This window comes from Xenopus laevis, chromosome 8S (genome assembly GCF_017654675.1).
Source record: "Xenopus laevis strain J_2021 chromosome 8S, Xenopus_laevis_v10.1, whole genome shotgun sequence".
In the NCBI taxonomy this organism is placed as follows: domain Eukaryota; kingdom Metazoa; phylum Chordata; class Amphibia; order Anura; family Pipidae; genus Xenopus; species Xenopus laevis.
Window position 1 is genome coordinate 58,808,874 of NC_054386.1, and position 26,205 is coordinate 58,835,078.

Genomic DNA, 26,205 nt, shown 5'->3' on the forward strand with positions numbered 1-26,205 from the left:
GTTTATCCCCTTTTTATGCAAGACATTACTTTATTTGCTTTTGTGGTCACACAATGGCACTGCCTAGAATTAGACAACTTGTTATCCACAAAAACCCCTAGATCCTTCTCAGTTAAGGAAACTCCCAACACACTGCCATTTAGTGTATAACTTGCATTTATATTATTTTTGCCAAAGTGCATAACCTTGCATTTATCAACACTGAACCTCATCCAGTTTGCTGCCCAGTTTTCCAATTTTGTCAAATCACTCTGCACAGTGGCAGCATCCTGCATGAAACGTATAGTTCTGCACAACTTTGTATCATCAGCAAAAATAGAAACAGTAATTTCAATGCTCACCTCCAGGTCATTAATTAACAAGTTGAAAAGCAAAGGACCAAGTACAGAGCTGTGTGGTACTCCACAAACAACACTGGTCCAATAAGAAAATTGTAGTCTATCTTTCAGCCAGTTCTCTATCCAGGTACAAATACTATGTTCCAGGCCAACATTCCTTAATTTAACCAGTGACCTTCTGTATGGCACTGTATGAAATACTTTAGCAAAGTCTAAGTAGATAACATCTACAGCCCCTCCCTAAATCGAGGTACCTGATCAATTACGCATAAAACCATGCTGGCACAAACTCACTGTATTATGCTTTGCAATGAAGTCCAGTATCTTATCCCATAATACCCCTTCAAAAAGCTTTCCTACCACTGATGTCAGACTAATCAGCCTCTAGTTTTGAGGCTGAGAACTCACTTTTTGAATGGTATGGCGGCACCACATTAGCAATTCGCCAGTCTCTTTCGACACCATGTCAGACCTCAATGAGTCAAAGAGGTTTGGCAATTACAGAGCTAAGCTCTCTAAGCATCCTGGGATGAATACCATCTGGTCCTGGACCTTTGTTTATCTTAACATGTTTTAGTCTCTTTTGAATTTCCACATGTATGAACCATACATAATTACAATTGTCAGGGGCGATTCCGGGGCTGCTGCCGCCTGAGGCAGCAGCCCAGACACTGCCCCCTTCTCCTACTCCACGCTTAAAAATCAGCATCAGAGCAGGTCAAAGGGGGCAGAATTGTTAGTGCATTAAGTGCAATAGTACTCTCTGCACTAGCTGAGCCAAATTTCTGGTTAAAACCTGGAAATTCAGCTCTTAAGGGTAAGGGCACACAGGCAAATTTGGGGAGATTAGTCGCCCAGCGACAAATCTCCTCTTCTTCGGGCAACTTATCTCCTCAAACTGCCTCCCGCCAGCTAAAATTGCTCCGAGTGACATCCCGCCAGGGACTTACATTTTAGCCGGCGGGAAGGCAGGGGAGGCAGTTCGGGGAGATTAGTTGCCCCGAGGAAGAGGAGATTTGTTGCCAGGTGACTAATCTCCATTAGCAATTTGTCAGTCTCTTTCGACACCCTGTCAGACCTCAATGAGTCAAAGAGGTTTGGCAATAACAGAGCTAAGCTCTCTAAGCATCCTGGGATAAATACCATCTGGTCCTGGACCTTTGTTTATCTTAACATGTTTTAGTCTCTGTTGCCAGGTGACTAATCTCCCCGAATCTGCCTGTGTGCCCTGAACCCTTAAGTTACAAGATACACCATTCTCCAACATCTTGTAACTGGCCACTAGCTGCTGCCTGAGGCAATGTTCTCACCTTGCCTCATGGCAGGAGCGGCCCTGAGAATTGGGACTATTAAGAAGAGAACCTTCATTAACTGGTTCTTCATTTGTGTAGACAGACGAAAAATACGAGTTCAGAATCTCTGCTTTTTCTCTGTTCTCATCAACCAACTGACCCCCCTCTTATATTAAGGGTCCCACCCCTTCCTGCTTCATTTTTTAACTATTTACATATTTTAAAATATTTTTGTTTTTTTAACTGCTTTCTACAATACCCTTTTCCATATAGATTTTAGCTTGTCTTTTTTGCTCGATTTATTGGCCTCCTTGTATCTGATAAAGTTTCAGCTGTCCCAGCTAACTTGAAAGCCTTAAAAGCATGTATTTGTTGTATAACAGGAGCACTGCCCCACTGTTCAGTTCAAGAAACAGTGGGGCAGAAGGGCAAAAGCTTGTTACTGATGCTCTGCTTAGTTCTATAGCTCAATGTGACAGAAGCAGAGGATGTATGTTACAATTTCATAATATTAGCACATTAAATAAAAAGAAAAAAATTAATGCAAAGAGCAACTGAGTGAGTTTATATTGGGTTTGGATAAATTTTTAAAGTTGCAGTATAAAGAAAAAAGGTTAAAGGGACTGTTTTCATGTACTGTACTCTACTCAAACAACTTTCAAGCAGGCTGTGTCTAACTAAAGCTTCTACTAGCAAATAACAGTAAAACATACATTTTATACAGTGAAAGTAGAACAAAGACCTAGAACAAAATGTTTAGAAGGACCACCAAGCCACAAAGCTTGAGAAAAATAAGCTTTTGTCCAAATCTTGGAATCTGTGCATCGGCTGCACTGTTAAATAATAAAGTAATACTTAAATTATAAAGTAAAGCTTTATAGCAAGTGAAATATTAACCCACCACAACAATGACAACAAATCACTCCCTATAAAGAAAAAAAGCAGTGCAAAAATATAAATGAAATAATTACCCAAATCAAAACCAGCTGGTGAGACAGGAGGCCCACAAAGCACTGCTTCTGCTTATTCTCATCTCCCTAACCTTCCCATTCCATCTGCAAGGCTTCTCTTGCATGGCACATATTTTGACAAGTAAAACAGCCTCTGCACATTTTCTCATTTCAGTCTTCAGGCAAGATGAATATTTTACCTTCAAGGTAAACTAACGACTGCTGGCAAATCTCTGCTGTTGATTTGTAAAATGGTCTGGTAATAGTTCTGAGTCTCTAGCGTATAACAGGCTACCCCTGCAAAAACAGAGGCATTACAAGTATTCCTCACTAGAGAATAGTACTGTACACTCTTTCTATGATATACTATTATAACTGATATACAAAAATAAATGATGTAACTGTAGAGAGCCCTACACATATTATTTCATATTCAGAATAATACTGGCAAATAACAGTGCAACTATGCCAAACTGCAAGGATTACATTTAGACATGAGTATCTTGAATAAATATTGTCAGTTTATGCACCCCATTGCTCCCATTTTATCTCAATCACACAAGTAATAAATGGCCCTTTAAATCTATAAAGTCAGTCCTATTTAATAATAAACAAGAGATATTACAGAAGCTACACTACACAGGACCGGTCTCCTTCATTGCAAGTCATAAAAACCAGGTTCATTTTATGTACTCAAGTAGGTAATGAGAACTTGACTCATTCAGTGCAGGTCATATTGATGACTCTTTAGCTCATGTCATAAGAACCTGATTCCTTTGATACAGGTTATGAGAATCTTACTCTATCACTATAATCTGACACATATAATGTTGGCCATCAGAACCTTATTCTTTTAATATAGATTGTAAATACTCTGGTGAGTATTTCAGAGCACTGCAGGTTATGGGAACTCGATCTTTAGGATCTTAAGAATCTAATTCATTAAGGTATCAACACTCTAGGGCTAATTTACATTCACAGACGAAAACGGGCAACTTGTTCTTGCATCTAGGTTTGATCTGTGCACTTCCATTATAGTGCATAGTCCTTCCTTCAGAATTGAGTGCTGCTGCACCTATTGACGCAAGATGCTGTGCAAACACTGGAGCTACTGTCACCTCCAGGCCATAGCTCCAGACTTATGTACAGGCATCATTCGGAAGCCAAACACAAGGCAGATTCCAGGCAAATGGCACATTTCATTCACAATAAGACATGAATTCTGCAGAAAAACAGTGCATTGTAGGAAAATAACATGGCAATCGAGTCTGAAAATCCATTTTGCTCCCTGTGTCAGGGTAAGTGAATGCGCCCTTGTGACTCCTTTAGTGCAGGTCAAGGAAACTTTATTCTGAGGAAAGGTGAAGAGTGACCCTGAACTCAAATGCTACTTGAATAAGCATGTATTGGCACCAATTTGCATCCATAAGCACTATAGCATCTTCATCCAAGGACATGGTAAATTACACAGTTGATAGCTTTTAGGTGCCTGTTTTTAAGAGCACTGTTCCATTTTTCTATGGCAAGCAGAACATGGTTATTGTGATGTGCTGTCATGGACACAGATATAATAGCAGCTACACTGTGATTTGTTATAGTTGGACTGGCATGCAAACCCAGCCTCCACATTTTAAGTTTGCCAAAGTGACCCTAAAAGCACTGCAGGTAGAAGTTAAAAAGCAAAGTTAGTGACCTACCTAGCACCCACTATGGTCCAATATTGTGCTGCAAATCTGTTATGCCGGTGCACCTAAAAAACAAGGTGGTTATATATAATATTCCTGGCTTAATGAAGAAGTAAAGAGGAGCTGATTACAATAAACAATACAAAAGAAACATCAGCAATCCTGTGTCCCTATTGAAAGGATTAACTGAATAGCAAGTGTGAAATTTCATTGAGTTATCCATCCAAAAATGCTGTTCCTAATTAAGATTAACTGGATTTAAATACTTTTAATTACAATTTATACAGCCTTTGGCTACTAAGTCGCCCGCATTCTTTCTTTTATGGTCCGTTACGCTCCATCACAAATCTGATTTATATAGCAAATCTATCTATAATTATCTGGCTTCTTTTGCCACTGACTTTTCAGCAGAATATTGAGCATCTCAAATGAAATAGTTTATACTGTTTGCAAATGCCTCAACATTCTATTCACAAGTGCATGGACTAAGATCATAGGTTGTGTAACAAACTTCACATGACCACTGCACAGTCCAAGAACCTAGCCAACTAATGGGGGAATGTAATAAAAGTCGCAAGAGCAAAACAATTTACACAAATAAGAATAAAAATTCACATCTTGCAATGTTATTGCATTGCAAGTTTTAATTGCCCACTTTTACGAAATGCTTGGAGGTGTCGTAATCTTTCGGAGCAAACATAACTTTTACAGTAAGAAGTTTTATAAAATTCACTACGCACTGGTGCAAACTATATAATTCGCAAACTTTCTTCCCCTGTCGGAAGTGGTCGCTTAATAGTTTCCCTGCGTTTGCTAAAGCTATATTAAATTCACACAAAGGCACATTTGTTCACACAAAGGCATAACTTTCACAATGCGAATATTTTTTCCATTATCGACTTTTATTACATTCCCCCATGCCCCCATGCCCCAGTTGAGCATTAAAGACACAGTAGGGGTCATTTCTGAACCCATGTGCAGTGTGCAAACTGCAAATAACCATGCTCTTTAACCATAATGCAGCACTTTTATGTAATTCCAGCATAACTGCAGCCCCATGCCAAGTTGTGTCCACCATAATTCCATCCAATGCCTCAAAATGGACGCAATTGACCTTGAGTTTAAATATGTTGCAACTTGCAGCTACAGTGGGGATTCCATCACTTTAGAAGTGTGCATTCATAATGGCATTTGCATCCTATTCTGGTACACCTATTGACCCAGAATCAGTAGCTGCAGTTGCTCAGGATAGACACATTGGCAACCAAGTGAGAGTGCAGGAGCGTGTTTGGATGCAAGTATATTAATGAATTGCATTGTATCCATTTTAACATTTTGAAGCAAGTACACTTGTGCATGTAATTATTAATGACTCCTAGAATCTCCTTTGCAAATACACAAATGAAAAGGCTGTGATTGGATTTCCAACTAGATAACAATAGTAACAGGTTTATGGGAGGTATGTTGTTTGGCTAAAATTTGTGCATCCAAAATCTAATTTTAGGTTACATTTTGAAATCTGGTGCCTTTACATGGAGTAAAATCAATTCTGGTGACCTTAGAGTGTGCAATAGGCACAAAAGCATCAAAGTTCAAAAGTTTGCATTCAATAATATGATCAAGTACCATAAACCTTAAGGCCATTCTCAAAAGTAAAGGATTTGAACTTATTAAAAAGTCTCCATGTTAAGATGTTTAAGATGGAGAATCAGAAATAACTTAGATAAAAATTCTTGTCTCTTCAAATTATATAATATTTTGCATAAGTATGTAAGAGGGAAGGAGAGGTCCGCACAGACATGCTCTAAGCTAATACAATGTGCTAAATGTATTAATGTAATCCAAGAACAGACATTACACAATTTCTTCTAGTTAGGAATCACAGGGATTTGCATTACTTAACTGCAGACATTTTGCCTGCTTTTCCTGTCACTTTGGCTCAGAATAAATATGACTAATGTTACTGGTCGGTGGAGATTCTTCACAGTCACAGTACATGCTGAAGGTATGATTGCTAGCAAGCATGCATCATGTTTCTCCATTTGCAATGGAATAGGGTAAAAACAACAACAAAAATATAATATCCATAATAAATAAAAATAAATATAATACCTATAAGTAATTTTAAATGTTGTGAAAATATAGTAATAATGTCAGGTTCCTTTCTGCACCTGCAGTGTTTCATTTATACAGTATGGCCCTCCAGTTACTGAAATAGACAAAGTGATAGAAATGCTCAACTTGTTTTCATAGGGTGATGTTACCCATTTATTGCAAAGACCATGAACACAATAAGGGTCATTTATGTTTGAAAGTGCAGTAGGTTAAGTGCAATTTCATGCCCAATCATGTTTTTTTACCACAATTCTTAACCATAATTCCAGTGTCATTGTGTTGGCTGAGTGAGTTGCTCCAGTGGGCAGCTGCTCTTGTGCTTTAATGTGATCAAACATAATTGCACTGAAAATTTTCCTATTGGGGTAATTTCCTGCATTCAGAATAAGAGCGATGTCTGTGTCCTATTCTTTTAGCACAGCTGTAGCAATTGACACAGGCAGCTGTGGGGGACCCAGTAGCTACTATCTGTCTTGGAGGCAGTATTTACAAGGTTCCCTTGTATCATGCAACTGTGCAAAAGTCAAACAGGAGGTAGGAAGAACCAATTATTGCCAAGCACAACTATAAGGAAGTGCAAGCCGCATATGTTGATGCAAGTACCTTTTTTCTACAGCTTTCAGGACCATGGACAGTTCCACAAACAGAGTCAGTTCGTTTAAAGGGCACCTTTTGGCAAAAAACATTTTTCCCAACCAAAGGTGCGGGCTAACAAAGCCTGCACTCTGGTTGGGGTAACACTAGTTTTTTTTTTCTTAAATTGCCCCACCAGCGCTAGGCCACCTGCACTAGGAGGGAGCTCAATAGTGGGCCATATTGGGACACAAGCATGCGTATAATGAGCGACCGGCTTATTAAGAAATGTTTTAATTGTAAAAAAAATTTTGAAATAGAATAATCTATCTACACTACAGTATTCCCCTACACTACGAAAGTGAGAAGATATATATATATATATATAGATATATATATATATATATATATATATAATATATATATATATATATATATATATATATATATACATATATATATATATATATATATATATATACATACATATATATATATATATACATACACACACACACACACACACACACACACACAAAATATATATACAAAATATTTACATTCCAGTTCTGCACTGGTTGTGTCAGGGCGAGTGCAATATGGCAATTGAGTGACTGGATCACTGCCAACATTCCTAGATTGTCATTTTGTCCCTGAATAAAAGCATGCATCATCTTATTACCTTCTCAGCAGAAATAACAAGAGATAGAAAGGAAATGCTGCCCAGTTGTTTTGGGGATGACAGAGCCTATTGTGTTGCTAAGACTGTTACTAAGCTACCAGAGTTTGCATCCTTTAAATGACAAAGCAAAACTATTGGGGCAAATTTAACACTGATTCTTATTGAATGATTAATGGTGATTGATCTATACTGAGCATTAGGAATTATTAGTTACTGATAATGAATATGATCATTTGTCATAGATTGATCAAATTGGTACATATATTGATCAACCTTTCACAAAAGTGATAACAGTGGGGTTCTGTCAGTTTCAATAATGTATCCATGCTGATCCATCCACTTGAAAAAAGTATGTGATTTTTGAGGGTCTGAATCCCAGGAAGGCTGAGGAAAGTAAAATTAACCTTTCTAAAAAGATCTAATGGATTGTGATCCTGTAGGATTTTGGCCTGCCTCTTCTTAGCCCATCATGCATTTAAACTATACTCCGTTCAAGATGAGGGTACTGATTTACTAAAATACAGATTTCTATTGTTTCACAAATCATCATTTTTCTCTAAAAAATAGTTTTTTAAATTTCTCTAAAATTATTTCAAGATTTATTAAGTATAAAAACCACAAAAAAATCTTATACAAAACTTCTCCAAGTAAAAGCAGTCCTATAAAGTGAACTGATCCTATTGCACCTTTTTTAAATGATTCAGACTTTTACAGGTTTTTTTTTCACTAGTAAATGTCCAGAAAAGAAAACTTTAGAGGTTTTAGAGGTTTTCATTTTTTAGTGCATTGTTTAGCTTTTTTTTTTTTTTTTATTCATACTGGTTTATTTGGTTCTTTTAGTAACTTTCATGGCATTCGTGGTTTTAGAAATAGAGATTAATTGTGATTTCAAAAATCTATAAAACCACTCAAATTCCACCTTTAATAAAAAAGGCCTCAATGTGTTGGGGCAGATATAAAGTGATCTATGGTTGGTGTGGTTTAAAATAGAACTTTTGTATGTTCTCACATTCATGTTTTACAATTGGTGCAGAACTCCCCCAGCTCCCCAAAATCCCCTAACTCCAGATATCCACATTTTAAATATGGGAACATGGGACCTAGGTGTGTTTAAGGGAGATTCAAACATTGTTGCAAAACCAGTACATTCAATACTTGCTGGATAAACTCAATATACTTTGGACTATTGCTAAGCTTTAAAGTATGCTGGGGGCTGTTGTCCAACAAAACATGATATTTCTTAAACCTTTTTCCATCCACACAATGTCCAGCTGGGCTACATTAAAATTTAAGAGAATCATCTAATGAGAATCCCACCGGATCTCCTTAAATCTGATGTTATTTGTTTCTCCAAATATCCTGGTTTTGTTACCATTTTGCTTCAGTTCAGACTAAGCACATTTTCCTCCTTTATATCTGAATTACATCAGTCCCTGTGCTCACTGGGGAAGTATATGCCAGTAATTACAAAATGTTATGTTCCATGAAATATTTGCATTTAGCATGGCAAACAAAAGAATAAAAATGATGAGGTTCTACTCCTAGAAAACACACAGAAAAAATACACAGATATTTTTGACATTGTTTCTAGTAGCTATTTTTTTTTTATGTAGTAATTCTCCATTGACGCTAGTAGGATTGTGACTTTTATTAGACATGGAACACAATTGTGGTTCTCGAGTCTCGGGTGTTATAATAAAGCAGCATAGCATGCCCATTTAGGGTTTTTTTTAGTTTTGGCATCCATGGGTTTCTATGGTGGAAAGTCACGATGCTGCCATGCATTGTTTCAGAGTTTGATTGAATATGAAAATGAGTGAGCTCCTCAGTTCATAAAACCAAATAAGCTACAAAAAAACATTGCTTCAGAATGGTGGGAGTTGCAGTTCACAAAGAATTTTGTTGATTTACATTCACCCGTTCTGAGAGGCATCTTGTTCAGTTCTGTTTTACCTGTCCACTCCACCATATGAGTATCTTGAATTAATAACAAATACTGCTTAAAAGGACAATAAAAACCAACTCATATATGCAAATAAACACCATCAATATTGTCCCTTATCCTTTGCATATACAGTACATTACTATTAGTGAGCAAAGTTCTAGGAGTTAAACATGTGAAACCTATGGCACTCTGAGCCAACATGCATGCTGCCTATTTTATTTTGGGGCAACTTTCCAGTACTTCTTCTAAGATGTATTAATAAATGTGCCCCACTTTATCTATAACTGGAAGAGATGTATCATTTCATTATACAGGTATAAATCAGCATTATCAGCACTTTCCAGCAGTTCATAGAATAGGCTCTCTTTGACTCAGAAAGAAGAATTTCTAATATTACTGACATTTATGTGACCTAGTTTATTCCATTTTTGCATCCCTAATTTTAATGTAATCCCCCAGCCTGTAGCAGGTGATAAGAGCCTAGATATGCTGAAGTTTGAGCAAGTGTAGCACAGAGATTATAATGAGAGTTTGTAAACTCAGCTTTTTAGGAAAGGCCTCTCATATTAATCTTTTCCAATTTTTTTCTGCTTCAAGTCTTAATATACGTCAACTGTCTCTGTTGATGATATATGGCTTCTAAACCAACATCAGCACTTCAAACCACTCTGCTAACATCTCACTAGGGTTCTTCGATTAAGGCTTCAAAGATTTCAGTCGTATTTACTTTGAAAATATTCATGAAAATATATTTTAAATTCCACTTCTTTAAGGATTTCAAATTTCAAATAAATGTTTTTTTATTCATATTTAAGAAGAGAAAGAACTGTTGGGTCTAATGGGAGCAGCAGGTCAGAAAAAGGCAATAGGGATCACTTACGAATGCAGCTGTAAATGTAGTTAATGCTAACATGGATGCAATGTAGCAGGCACAGGGGAGTCCCATTAAGGTACTGCGCCTACACTCAAATTATTTTGTGCCAGTTGAATAGATCTCAGTCCCCAGGTCCCTGTGAACACATTACATTAGTCTGCTGACAGCAGGCTATGATCCTTATGGCTTACAGTCTACAAGGACAAAGAGCTACTGAGCATATGATCATCTCAATAAAAATGGGAAAGGCTGTTTTGGGGAACTCGCAGCTAAAGGATCCTTTGCTGTGAGTTCTAGTCTTCTTTTCGATTGGACTAATTCTTTGTATTACTACAGTTTCCCCCAAGGGTGGCCAATTCTACTTTAACCATCCACAACTATACTTAAGGGGACACCAAGGGAACAATGTTTGGCCAAGGGATGAGCTGCATTGTGCATGTGAGTTGCCCCAGTTGACAATAGAGCTAAACTTGTTGTGAGCATGCTATCTGTTTGAATCAATTATATATGATTATCCTTTTCTGGAATGTCAGATAACATCTAAAAAGACATGATGTGAACTAATATATAACTGTTCCAAACACCAACTAGGACACAGATTAACTACATAGCCTCAGATTGCTAAAGTTATACATACCTTCCTACTTTTGCCATTTTTAATACTAATAAGCTGCAACAGAAGTTGTGATGGGTGAGAGGAAAGGGGAAGAGGAGCTACAGAAGTCATCCATAGCAGAAGAACTAATATACACTACATATACTACATATTCAAGTTGTTCTGAAGGCCATCATAGGATCAAAAACAACAATTCATGGAGTTTAATTTCCAGACATAAAAACATCTCTTTATAAATAAGACACATAAGAACAATTTCTAATGTACTAGTGTTGCATTCATTTTTAGTCCAACCATGCATCTGAGGAGAAGGCACTTTCTATGATTATGAAAATGTGTCTCCCAGATGAGTGTAATTTTGAGACATATTATCATGATTTGCTGAAGACGCTGCTATGTTTTCCAGTGACGTGCTATGCTGTGAGAATACCAAATAAAGAATGAAGATGGTATAGCTGTTTTACTGTATGGTCTGGTTTCCCATTATAAATATTAAGCAGAACACTGTGCACTCCTTTTATTCTCTCTCATTAAACAATCACTGTAAGCTGCTTGAGCTGGCTGTAGCAGATGCTGTGGTTTCAAAGTGAAAACATTTAATCTGATTTTAAAGACATTTGCAAGATGCATACACAACTTTGCTGCTTAACAGCATTCTTCCCTAACTACAGCCAACTATACTTTCTGGTTTCTTTTCCTGATCCTGTTGTAACCAGATTACTCTCTCTCCCTCTCTCTGTCTAACAATTTGGCACACTCCAGTGATTTTACTTTCCTTTCTCCTTTAGAAAAGGATTGTTCTTGATTATTTACTGATTATATGTTCCTCTTGCCTACTGAGCGTGCATTTGCAGCTTGTGCAAATCAGTGATTAGGCCCAGAAGAATGAAGAGTGGCCAGAGACACAGCCCAGTGACCAGAAAGAAGAGGACTAAAAGAAATAACAGAATGCTGTTAGGAAGTGATGCAGTCAGTAGGAACCAGCTTTATAAGTTCATAGGTCCATAAGATATACCTATATCAACTGGAGGGAAGTACGAGTTATCAGTTGCATTTTCCAAATATGCCAAAGAATAATGTAATTATTATTTTTTCAAGAGAATAAATTAGAGCAGATTATACTGCAGACCTATTGTCCATACAGTCCACTGCTGGAGCTGAGCCCTACATAAACCTCTAAACTCTCTACCACCATGCATCAGTCAAGCACCCCCATTCTCCTATTCGCAAACCTCATAACAATTATGAGGTTTTCATTTCATTTCATTTTCATTTCATTTCAGTAGTGTATATCTGATGCACCATGCACCCGACTTGTACTGTCTCCTCACCTGTTGTAGGCCCCTTCTACCTCATAGATTGCAAGTTTGGGGCAGGAACCTCATTCCAACTTTGTCTATGTAAATCAATGTCTCCTCACCTGTTGTAGGCCCCTTCTACCTCATAGATTGCAAGTTTGGGGCAGGAACCTCATTCCAACTTTGTCTATGTAAATCAATAAAATAAATAAATAAAATAGATCTATCTTTCTATGTTATCTACATGGCTGTTATCCAGCTGGCACGTTTATTTAATCATTACTGTACTGCCTGGCTTCACACAGATTGCCTTTATTTGAAGGACATCACTGCTTGCTCACCTTGATTTATGAGGTCATTCGGTTGACCCTACTGAGCACAATATGATGATCCCCTTCCCATCTATCACAGCATGTCTTACAGCAGACTTTGGAACATTAATGTTGCAGTCATTTATGACATGAGTTTAGGATCCATTCACCATAAATATAAAAAAACGATGACAATAGATTTATAGTATATTATTATCAGCCTGTCCAAATATTTTCTATTTTGTTTTTTGAAATAGTGTGCCACCAGTTGTCTGGACACCCAGAACTGACACTAGAAATATTTAATATATATTTAATTCAATAACATTTTTTTGTTCTAATCATTTAAGCACATCACACTCAATGATCTCTTCATCTGCAGTCATCATTTGATTCTTTTGTAAATAGTAAAAAAAGCGTCAAAGACATCAGCTGTGTGTTGCAGCCAGTGAAACCACATGCACAACAATTGTATTTACCTACAGTAACATTGTTGGTTTGCTTTGTTAACAGATAACGCAATACTTACTACTGCTAATTTGATGCTATGGTATACAAAGGACAAATGTTCTTTATGTATTGACGTGTAAAAAAATATCCCCTAGTCCAGTATGATTTAGACACCTTTTCTTGGTCCAGTGTAAAATAACTGCTGATTCTATGAAATAGTAACTGGTGCATAGTCTGCCTATATCACTCCATAACTCAGAACAGACCCTTACCCTACACTAATAAGTACCATATGTTGTACTGACAATTCTGGATTTTGTAATAGCATTTTTACTGGTTATCCTACCTGTTTTCCATCCAGGGTATATAGCTTTTTGACCACGCCAGTTTCCAATTTAATGGCTTCGGTGATATCAGTGAGGACCTGTTCAAATGAATGGGCTGTTTTTTTGTTCAGGAGGACTCGCACAGCTTTACGTGGCTTCACTCCACTTCGAATGATTGTCACCAGCTTGGGGCGCACAAAGTCCTTGTTCTCCTTGGACTGTGCATTGTTGCAACTCCCTAGAGATTGGAGGGACTTTTTACTGGCTGATGTCTTCACATTGACTGACCAGTTGGGGTTCACATTCTTGGTGTATTCCAATTTCTTGAAAAAGTTGTCAGAAGAGCAAACATAGCTTTCACCTAAAAGCAGAGAGAAATGGGGCTTGTTAATTCAAAACTATTGTCATTATTGTGTTGGCTGAAAAACTAATTGTGGGCCCCCTTACCTGTTTGTACTGACATACTTGTCAGAGAACCTTGTGACTACCAACACATTTATGATATTCTTAAAAAATCTGCATCTTACAACAAAAAATCAAGTTTTTTTCAGTGTAAGGACCATTTTGTGATAATTTTATGATAACTGTTATTAACACCTCATTTGATGATCTTAGTTTTAGAGATATTGTTTTCTTGATCTCTGTCTTTTACTGCCTAAGTGTGAGTGTTGGCAGATTTTAAGCTATGCCCCATTGTGTAACATTACACCCTGGCAATGACCAGTTACTCCCTAGCTCTGCTCAATAAAAAGACAAAGGGTCAAAGAGGACATAAAATAACAAGGAGAGGGAAAGTGAGAGTTTGGAAAGGAGAAATATGAAAAAAGAAACAGAGAGGAAACAAGTGCCCCTTTGAGGTCTAGCCTGACAATGAATACACAGATAGTATATCCATAATATTAAATATGGCTATTTCAGATTAATATTACTATATATGATACGTGAATCTGAACATGGTTAAAGATGGAAATACTGCACAAAGTAATAGGTAAGAACAGATAAGAGAGCAAATAGCCAGGCAGTAAATCCATTATTAACCAGTGTCGGAAGAGCACACTGTAAAATGTGCCTTAATTGAATTTCTATTTCAGGTTAAATCCACTTGGGGGAAATGGGCTGTAGATCAGAACAAATACTACAATCTGGATATTTGAGGGTTATTCTAAGTTATGTGTCCCATTCCATTACAAAACAAATGGAATACCTGCAAAGTAATATTTTATTTGCCAAAAACATACAACTATAAAGGCTATATACCCATGAAATATGTTTATATAATAATAATATGTTTATATAATACATGTGAAAATTATCAAGCAAAATTTCCCTGGTTAGATGCCCTTTAAGCTTGGGTTGGCTGGTTTAAGCCTAGAACTATATGGAAGATGTAGAGAAATCTATGGTTATGGTGGGAATTTGCATCTTTATACAGTATAAAGTGTTATTGGTAAGGGACTATACACACATGCCTTATTGGTATCACTACATCCTCGTTGGCATAATGTTGCCTCGAATAACAAACAGCCATCTTAGGTTTTCAGCTAAAGGCTGTCTTTCACCACTGTTCTTTAGCTTATGAAATATTTCACTGATTACCTGTAAAAGGAAAGACATGAGTTTTTATACGTAACCTTTACGCCATTGTATCAGGATAGTTTAAGGTAATCTAAGCAGTTTCCATGGAAACAATACAATGTGAGAGCAGAAGCCCACAATGGGCTGCCTTCGTAACAAGCCAGCAGCTGCAAGTCCGGGTTGAAAGGCCTACAGTATGTTTCTTTTAATGCCAAACCTCGGAAATGAAGGCCTTGAATCTAATGAAACAAATTGTCTTCTTTTATTCATTAATTATTCAAATGTGAGAGAGCTAAAGAAGATATTAACCCCTTTAGCGAATGGGGATTAAGTGCTCCCCTTTAAAAACATCCTAATGAAACACAAAAAGGCTTCACATATTCCTATAAGATTAGTCTAGCTTGTCAGTTGACAATTAACTGGTTTTGGCTCAGTTGAAGGTTTCTTTCTTTCTTGTTAGGAAGCCCAGCCCAGTTCTAGTTTACAAATACATACAACAGTATTTATATACTTGCTAAATAATTCCGTTTGATGCTCTCCCAGTCTAAAGGACTTGCAGCTCTATCTAGTCTTTTTTATTTGCTTGTAAAATAATACACAGCCCCTAAATCATTTTAAATTGGAAGTATTTATAATTGTAATTGGGACAGTTTAATTACCATAGTAACTCTGTTAGAAAACCTCCGGAATATACAGTATACTTTTAATAGACAAAGAGAACTCAGTGGTTGCGTGAAGGAGCTGTTTACCATTAAATTAGATTTTTTGTATATTGTATACAGTGATATTCTGAGACAATTTGTAATTGGTCTTCATTTTTTATTTTTTCTGCTTTTTCAGTCATTTAGCTTTCTGTTCAGAAGCTCAAAAGTTTGATATTCCAGCAGCTGTCTGGTTGGTAGGTATAAGTTACCTTAGCAACCAGGCAGTGGTTTGAACTAGAGATTTGAACCAGAGATTGGAATATGAATAGGAGAGGGCCTAACAGGAAATATAGAAAAATACTGTAGCCCAACAAAGCAATAGCTTTTCACTGCATGGGTCAGCTATAGAGGAAGTAGACCCCCATGGGGCCCGAACCGTAGGGTCTGTTTACTCTGTAGTTTTGAAACTCCCCTCCCTGACGCTTTTTCCCCTTTAAATTGAAGCAATTGCGCCTCAGAGAGTGTGCAAACACCCGGGGGAGGGCTGCTTGCAGGAGTCCATGCTGGGCTTTCCGAATATTTTTCTGGTGGGGGGCCCAGCATGCTGTTGTTACGCCCATGTGGGGAACCATCACTTGACGGACTTTGGCCTTTTTTCAGCCAAACTTAACTATGGAACTATGTTTGCTAATTCACAAGAAGTTTAATTCAGATTGAATTAATGGCTGTTAAATGGCAACTAGGGGCTTGCAATTGATTTGCCACCCCATTACTTTTTTATAACTTTAATATGAACCTCTATAATAAAAAAAAACTGTTCAACTTTCCAAAATGGAAAATTAAGATAATGTAGGTTATCCATGGTGGGTTATACCCACTTAACAGGTAGATACTGCATGCTGCTAATCCAACCAAACTCTATCCACTCTGTCCATCACTACTCAGGCTTCTCAGAATTCCCTATATTTTGATTGTGAATGATATAGGGGAAAATGTATACCCTATATCATTCATAATTATAGCAAGCAGGCAGGAACCATTTTGTGGATACTGTTATTAATTGCAATTGCGCTCTCTGCATTAGAAGAGCAGAATTTCCGGGTTCAAAACCGGAAATTCGTCTCTTAGTTACCAGGAGAGGCATTTTTGCTGTCCCTGGCAACCAGACGGGCGCTGCCGCCTGAGGCCAGTGCCTCAACTCGCCTCATTGACGGAGCGCCCCTGTGTATGTCTGAGAACAAAGACTACATAGCTAATTAATTGTATGTCGAGATAAATGGATCCATTACTTACAATTCCCTCAGCAGCTTTCTGAATTCCTGGAAGCAAAACTCTCATTCTCTTACTTCTTGCTCAGTGAACAATGCACAAAGTAAAGAGTTTCAACCTAGCTGGTAAAAATAATGCCTGATGCAAATGTTATCAATTGGTAAAAACTGTAAAAATATAGGAAGGCCAGAATTTCTTTCAGAAAAGTTGGCAGCCGTAATAATGCCCCCACACCTGCCATATACCGCTTAACCCTGCACATCTGCTAAACAAAACTCATCTTACAGCCCACTCCTCTTTCAGATAGCTAAGCATTTGCTGCACTTTCATTTAAATGGCTTGTATGATCCAAGATACCTACAAAAATACACAAATAAACCATAAAATATATACTCGGAAACAGTGCTTAGTGATGTCATCAGTCATAATTGGTGCTAAGTGATGCAATTTGTGTGGACCCCCGACCCCCGCTGAAAGTGAGTGACAAGACTAAGGCCGCTTCGGGCCACAAATTGGGCAGGATCGCCACTGGACATAAATCAGCATGTTCGCCATTCAGCAGACTCCATCTTCTTCATTTCAAGTCATTTTGCCATTTGACACGCCAGTGTGATTATAACTGCAATCAGTATTCAAGACTCAGACCCCAGCATTTCAATTTTGAATCTGTAGAACTGAACTAAAATTGCATTTCTCCTCGTTTATGCACGACCACGTCCGCGAGTTCTCTTTTGCATGCAGGGGTGGCGGGCAGGCGCAACGTGGTCAGCCTGGCTGCCTGAGAGTATGTTTGTCTTGGATTGCTGCAACGAGGGTAACATTACACTACTATGTTTTCCTATTAGATTCTGTGCAAATTCCTCTCTATATTATTCTTCCAAAATCCCCCAAAATATGTTTGAAAGAAAGTCTATCTGAGGCAGACAAAACAAAACTTCTGAAAAGTTAAAATATATAACCTGCATGAGGGATGTCGTGTGTGAAAGGAAACAACTTGAAATATTAATGAACCCCCTATTCTAGCAGTGTGTGACAGATGATAAATGAGGTGTATTATACTTGAAGGTACTAAAGAGTATCTTATTAACACCAACTTATGACACTTTAGTATTTAGCAGTCAATATTTGGGTTTTACATTAAACCCTTCAGCAAATATGCAGTGGTGATAAAATGAAGATGTAACACTTTACTGATGAGTTAGAACCTTGGCAATGGAAAGCATGAAAGACAGTAGAAATGTGCCCACATATATCTACGATAAGCACTTACAAATAAACAAAGAAAATACAGGTATTGGACCTGTTATCCAGAATGCTTGGGATCTGGGATTTTCTGGATAAGGGATATATAATGGAGATGGTGGATTTTAAGTCTACTAAATAAATAATTTAAACATTGAATAAACCCTGTATGGTTGTTTTGCCTCCAGTAAGGATTGATTATATCTTATTTGGAAACATTTACAAGGTACTGTTTTATTATTTCTGATAAAATGGAAATCATTTCTAAAACTTAGAATTATTTGATTAAATTGGAGTGTATGGGGGATGGCCCTCCCATAATTCTGAGCTTTCTGGATACCTTTATTTGTTAGGTTTGATTAACCCTTTCCCTTATTCGGTAGTTATAGCTCAGCAGCTCTCAGGGCTGCAGGACAGAGACATGTTTATTAACTTTGGGCATAAATGTCTGGAAAAATTTCTGGCGATGTTGTCCATAGCAACCAATCAGATATTTGCTTTTGTTTTCTAACTTATAGGTGACTGTTTAAGGGTCACTGTTATGTTTTGGGTAGCCGAGGATGAGTAGAGTATAACAGTGCTTTATTAGCAGGCTCTCATGCAGCCATTATACAACATAACTTTCACTTTCAAGCTGTCAGGAAGTATGCACAGTATAAATCTGGGCACAGTGACATATACAGGCCATTTGTATAAATGCCACATACTGTATTACCCCTATAGTAGGAAAGCATTTGGGCAAATGTAATAAACAACAACAATGCATCTTAAAGCAATAATATACATTATTCACATCACATAGTCCAGGATCCATGCAGGTAGTTTTCTGATTCTCTCAGTACGCCTTATAGGTTCACTTTCTTCAGGCCTATTGCAGTTGACATCAGGAGTAGGAAAATGTCTTTCATCAAATGGAGCTTCTCCAAAGTCATATCTAACAGGAGCAAGACGACTTGCATTCCCTATGCGTCCATCAGACGGTTCATATGTGTATGGTCCTCACTGGCACCTCACTTCAAGTGGTGCAGTAAATTTAGATTGACCTTGTTTCAGTATTCCTGGTGTCTTAATTCTGACTAAAGATCTAGGCTGAAGGTGTGATTCTCTTGCACCACGTTTTCTGTCAGTATAAGCCTTGCATTTGGCTTGTTGACGTTTCACAATGTCAGCAGTAGATGATTTTGTAGGCACAGTATTTTGTGGAAGTTTGAAATCTGCAACATGTAACTCAGTGCGCATCGGTCTGCCATGTAATAATTAAGCAGGAGATGATTGGGTTGTTGCATGGCACGTTGCTCTGTATTTATGTAGGAACTCTGTTGTAAATATTTTCCAAGATTTCCCAGTAAGATTTGCTGTCTGAAGTGTTTCTTTCAGACTTCTGTTGAATTGCTCGATTTCTCCATTTGCTTGTGGGTAAGACACTGAAGATTTCCTATGCACAATATTCCTCTCTCTCAGAAAGGACTCATATGAGACAAACTGTGGTCTACAGTCTATAGGAGCATCTGTAAAAGGATCGACAATATCAATAGCAAGTTTTTCTTTGCACAACCCAGTGAAGTGTTGCTTTGTGGTGAAATTTTAAACACTGGCTGTGTGGCAGGCACTGGTGCTGTAGTAATGAGACCATCAATTAATTGTAGGTTTAATGCAGCAAAGAGATCCCTTCCAAATATAGCAATACCCTTATATACAATGTAAAAGTCACATTTTGCAGTATTTGATCCAAATTGTACAGTCACTGGCAAGCAACCAAGCACAGGGATTGGATCCTTTAAGTAACTGACCAGGGCAGGTGCAACAAGCGGATCTTTTGCAAAGTATTTCAAGAAAATATCCTTTGGTAGTATAGAAACAGCTGAACCTGTATCAAGCATCAGGTTAATGGAGTGTCCCTTGTCAGCAGAAGCAGTACTGACACTGAATACATGTACCAGCTTTATCCACACTTAATACTGTAACATTTGTAGTAGTGACTTCATGAACATCTTTAGCAGAACTATGGCAGATCTTAGCAAAATGTCCTACTTTTGTGCATTTGTGGCACCGTTTAGCTTTTGCAGGACATGTAACATGATTTGCAGTGTGTTGTGTTGAACCACAGCGAAAGCAGTATTTTTTATTTGTTGCACGGTTTTGCAGTGAATCCCTTTCCTTAGCACTGTATTGTGCCTGTGACTGTGCATTATTAGGCCACAGTGTTGAATTCACAATCTGTACATTCCCAGCAGTTCCCTGACTGAGAGTTTTAGCCTCTGCCACTGCTGTTTCAATTTGGCTAGCAACTGTAATAGCCTTTGCAAGGGTTAAATGCTGCTCTAGGAGCAGTCTCTCTCTAATGCGAGGTGAGTTTGTTTTGTCCACTATTTGGTCTCTTAGTATTTCATCTGTTAGATTCCCAAACTCACAGGTAACAACCAGCTCTCTCAAAGCTACTACAAATTGTTCTGTAGATTCACCATTACGCTATCCACGTTGGCAGAATTTATATCTTTCAGCAACCACATTTACTATTGGCATGAAAAAGTTTGTTATAGCAGTAAGAGCAGTTTCATAAGTCTCATCAGGTAATGGTAATGTATAGAATATATGTTGTCCCTCTGCTCCCAGTCAGTGAATAAGTAAATCACACTTTCTAGCAGCAGAAATCTCCCCTTGGTCAGCAGCAATAATGTAATTTTCAAACATACAGATCCAAGCAGTAAAATATATGGTAGGCTCACCAGGGTTTGGAAGAAAAGGTGCAGGCTGCTGCAGAGGTAGAAGAGCCATCTCGTCATCAATTTGTTATGTTTTGGGTAGCCGAGGATGAGTAGAATATAACAGTGCTTTATAAGCAGGCTCTCATGCGGCCATTATACAACAGTAACTTTCACTTTTAAGCTGTCAGGAAGTATGCACAGTATAAGTCTGGGCACAGTGACATCTACAGGCGATTTGTATAAACACCACAGTCACATCATGAGGAAACTTCTGGCGACTTCTGAAACCGAAGCGCTCCTAGTGCCATCCCGCCAGCAATTTACATTCTAGCCGGCGGGAGGCAGTTCGTCGAGAATAGTCGCCCCGAAGAAGAGGAGATTTGTCTCCGGGCGACTAATCTCCCCGAATCTGAGCGTGTGCCCTGAACCTAAATCTAATTGATGATTGGTTGCCATGGGCAACATCTCCAAAAATCTCTCCAGATATTAATCTCCAATGTTAGTAAACATGCCCCATTGTCTGAGAGTTAACTGAATATGCATGTAGCATCTCCAATAAGATGCAACTCTGCATATACTTTCCTCTTTGCCTCTCTTGTTGATGTAATACATTCTCAAGTTAGTACCTTTTATGGGAAAAAGAAAAAAATAAATTGCAAAAGTGCTAGTAAGAGCTAAAGTGGCTTTAGGAAGGGGCACTATCACTATAAGGCAGGTGTGTCCAAACTTTTTGCAATGAGGGCCAGATTTGGTGAGGTGAAAATGTGTGGGGGCCGACCATTCAGCCTGACATTCTTGGAACCATTAACATCATTTAACTCATTTAACATAACAAGGAATCGCCTAGCCGTAGCAGTAATATTTGGGCACATTAGTGAAATGATCTGCCACTTGGTCTATACTGCTGCCTGTGTGATGAAGGTGTGTTAGCAATAGACACGTACTGGCATGTAGTTTACTGTGCTGGCACGTCAGTACATCTATTGACACCTTCAACCCCAAAGAAGTATGTGAATCGACGCATCACTAAGTGCCAGTACGTGTCTAACACCTTCAGCACACAGGCAGCATGACTGTTATAAGGCCACACGCACAGAGTTATCATTGTGTCCAGGCAACTGTGGGAATTCTTTGTCAATCCAGTAGATACATCTTATGAGCACCATCAGGAGAGAAGCCATGCATTAATAACTGGATGTTTGAAGCATACCATCCTGATACCATCCTTAGCTAAAACACCATCCAGGACATGTACCGCTTCTCTTTCCATCAGATGGTAGCAGATCTGTAGGGACACTTGTATTTATTGAAACCAAGGAACAGTTCTAACCTTGGATCAAATATTCCCAAATTTGGAAACGTTCTACTGCTATCATTGCTATGACTTCTTGCCTACTCCTGTTTATTCTGCATGTACATCATATAGGCATGGGCATGCAGTTCCCTTGAAAAATTAACCTCATTTACAGTACCCATCGCTCAACAACAAATGGAAGCTCAGTTAAGCACTAAGCCATCTGTTATTCTGGACAAATAACTTTGAAAATCAGGAACATTTGTTGCTACTAATAAGTGCTACAGTATTATAATTATTCATTATTGTACAATTTTATACAAGACTGCTTTGACCTAACTCAGATGCCAGAACTTAAGGCACTATAGCTGTCTAAGCCAAAAAGGTGGGATCATTGACAGCAGTGAGAATGGTGGCAACAGTGGGCATAATATATATGAATGGGACAGGAAATGAGCTTCCACTAATTTCATATAAACATTTGCTTTTCCATTCTATTTGGAGGATACTCTTGCACCAAATGGACTGTTGGCCCTGGAGGATTTTTTTTTTAATTCTATCTAGCACTTTTGCTTTAAGAACCCACCTTTATGGTTGTTGGAGTAATGGTCCCATCAGGTTTTAATAACACTTTGGAAAATGTAGAGTTTTAGTCCAGCAACATTTGGGTAGAGAGTGATAGACTGAAGAAGAGAAATAGTGTAGTAGTAATTCTTTCTGAGAACATTTTGTTCATCTGTTGCCATGGACAGTGTAAGACAGAAAATGTATCTGTAGCCAGATGCATAATTATAACCACTATATACTGTCCTTCCTCTGCAGTTGTGTTTTCTACTGGGCTTGAGAAAGTGTTTAGGGAAACATTGACTTTTTGCAATGTTAATAGTGTAAAATACCAGAAGGAAATCATACCAGTTGTTTAGACTTGTTGGCTTCTACCCCTTCTTGAAGGCCAACATTTAGCATGAGAACCCCTTAGCATATACCTTAGCAAGGTAACAGATGAAAACATAATGACAAACATTCAGCCATAGTTCTCAGAATATTTAGGGCACAAAATAAGTGCAGAGCTTAAAACTCTCTGAAACAATATTCAACTGGGCTTTCATCACTGTCTAAAAAAGCAAATAGGCATGCTCTCTAAAATCTCACCGTAATTGCCATCAAGTCTATGAATGCTTCTTACAACCTGTACTCGTTCCATGCAACTCCTGGCTTGTCTCACATCATTTATTAACCTATTCACTGCTAACAGATACAAAAAAGTGTTTATAAACAATTATTTGTGTTGTTAAAATCTGTATCAGAGGCTGTGGAAGATGATTCTGCTAGGGGGTGTGCCGCACACAGCAATTCTGCCTGACCTCCTGCATTATTACAAACGCTAGGGATCTGGGCTTTTCCATTGTTTGGATCACCTTAATATCTTAATTCAAGGCCTTAATCATTTAAACATGAAATAAACCCAATAGTCTTCATTTCATCAATATGGGGTCATGTAGCATAGTTAGGATCAAGTACAAGGTACTTTTATTATTGCACAGCAAAAAGGTAATCTTTTTAAAATGTAATAATTATATGCTTCAAATGGACTCCATGGATGGCCTTCCTCTCATTTGGAACTTTCTATATTTTGTTTTTTCGGATAAGTTAGCTATACCTGTACTGCCCTTCCCTATCATGATTGTGGGCTTGTGGGTATTAGTAAAAAAAGTAAAGTTGTGGGTGAAGGAATTTCTAATTTTGGGGTCCTCAAAGGCAACATTCTCTGAGACTAACATATCTTGTAGAAGACTTTTAATCTAAAAGTACACTAATTCTTTGCACGTGTGGGATGGAGGGCTGCCATTAGTCCATATAAAGTATTACTCTAGAAAATAATTCCAAAGAATCATTTAGACTTATATGGTCTCCTTAATTTGAGTTCTGTGACTCCAATACCAGAAGTCAAATATCAATTGTAAAATGTTCGTGGGGGGGTTATCTGACATTCCCAAGACAATGGGCTTTTTCTTCTTTTTGTTTTAAGAATGTCTATGCGTCCACTGGCTTAGTTAGTTATAGTTAGTTTCTATTTTATTTTACATATTACTGCATTGTAAGTTATACATTCTGTATAATATGTCATTGTATTAATCTTCTTATTCTGCATACTATTTGTGATCATATTGATTTTTATGGTTTATTGTGAAAACCAAATAAAATATTTCAAAAACAAAAGAAATACTCTAGAGCTCTGAATCATTTTCCACAGAAAGTCTTGGATTCAATTTACAGTATATTCATGTGCTTCTGAGCCACATTTTATTAACTATGAGGTCACATATTGGAAACTATGGAATGCACTTGGGGGATGGCCAAAATCCCTGTATGGTTTTATTATTATCACAGGCCTAAATTTAAATATCACTTCTTTTAACTTGGCTTTTTTACTTGGAATAAAGTCTCTTGGCAATGAGCAAACTTTTGCTTTAGTTTAGTTAAGTTGGTGAACCTCACATCTATTGGAAATTGCCATTTCTTATTCAAACAACATTGTGGGAAGTTAGTAGGAGAAGCACCTTTCTAGAGCCCAGTTTTTCTAAAAGGTTACCTCATTGCATAGATCATGAATACCATTTTCCATATAAAGCTTAACTTACAGCAGCACTCCCATCCCTCCTTGACCCAATCACTTTATAAAGCATATTAACAACCTTTTTGCAAAGGGCTTATTTAGGATTAAAAAAAGCAAAATTACGATTTATACACCTATGACCAAATAGAAAGAAATTCTGTTCATGCTTATGATATAGATTATCCAGAGACCATAAAATGAATCATATGTCACTCTAAATAACCATCTCCGTGGCACAGGGAAAATTTTTTTGACTTTTATAGACCATATCCAATTTACATACGTCAACCTTATCATTGGCAATGCTGTATTCAAACTGAAAGTTTGACAAATTAATATAAACTCTCAGTGGGGTATCGATGTCCCATACACAGAACCCACCCATAGACAGTTGTTGCCATTTTTAAAATTGTTTGGCTGACTTACCTTCCTCTAACTCATCCATGCTGGATATCTTGTTCATTCCATCAATGGTGTAGATACAGCGAACCCCCTGGGGCAGATTAATGTTATCAGAAAGCGACCTAGTTAAGTCAGCCAACAGAGCATCAAAACTTCGGAACCTGTCAGAGGACACCGCATAGACAATCCCCTTGAAGTAGCGATCTCCATTGCGGTAGAATCGGACCTTCTTGGCCTTCTTTTCATTGCTCAGTGCCTGCAGGGTCCGGGTCCGGTAAAAGCTGCAGTGGGCGCTGTGGGTAGGGCTAGGTAAGCCATTCATTCGAGATCCACGCACATTCCTGGAAGTCTTATCCCTCTCATCAAAGTGGCCAAATTCAAGCTCCATTTCGTCTCTTCCTCTGGAGATCTAGGAAAATATCCATCCAAGAATAAGAATAAAACATTCATCCAGACAATAACAGCCCCCCCCCCGTAGCATAAATAATTCTTTTAGTCTTTAGCAGAGCATTCTCATGTTACTCAAAGTTTGTGAATAATTAATAGGCAAAGTGAATGTAGTGAGCTGAGGGGTAAGTGCTGGGACAGCTAATTGAGTGAAACAGCATGGAATAACTGGAATTAACACCTGAGCTCATATAAACCTGTTCTGTCTGCACATCATTGATGAGTAAAGCTTTTCCTTGCTGATGTGACTTATATATCTAAGCTTCGTTTTGTAGCAGCAACATCCCTACGGTGCTACTAGCATGGAAGACCTCATTAAAGTAAATGTGGCTATACATAGGCATTTAATGTATGTCAGCCACACCCACTTACTCGCATGCAGTTGGACAGCAAACTGCTCCATTATATCAAAATCAGTTCAGTTTCATTAGGGAGAAAGGAAACAGCGGCCTCATAAAGAAAGTCATGGAAAGAAATCAACCATAACAAGCGAGTATTTTTTTTTCAAACATTCTCCACATATTTCTACCATATTCTTTTGGGAGTACCCATTTA

The 26,205-nt window shown here is 37.9% G+C and overlaps 1 protein-coding gene across 1 annotated transcript in view; it reads right to left on the bottom strand.

The window, feature by feature from the left end:
• dcx.S (doublecortin S homeolog) overlaps positions 1 to 26,205 on the bottom strand; it is a 58,153-nt gene that overhangs the window by 29,467 nt on the left and 2,481 nt on the right. Inside the window, exons 2-3 of the mRNA XM_018232978.2 lie at positions 25,228 to 25,612; positions 13,476 to 13,816 (exon numbers count right to left, since the gene is read on the bottom strand). Of these exons, the coding sequence (XP_018088467.1) occupies positions 13,476 to 13,816; positions 25,228 to 25,591 (705 nt within the window). The 5' untranslated portion in view covers positions 25,592 to 25,612. The remainder of the gene's footprint in view (positions 1 to 13,475; positions 13,817 to 25,227; positions 25,613 to 26,205) is intronic.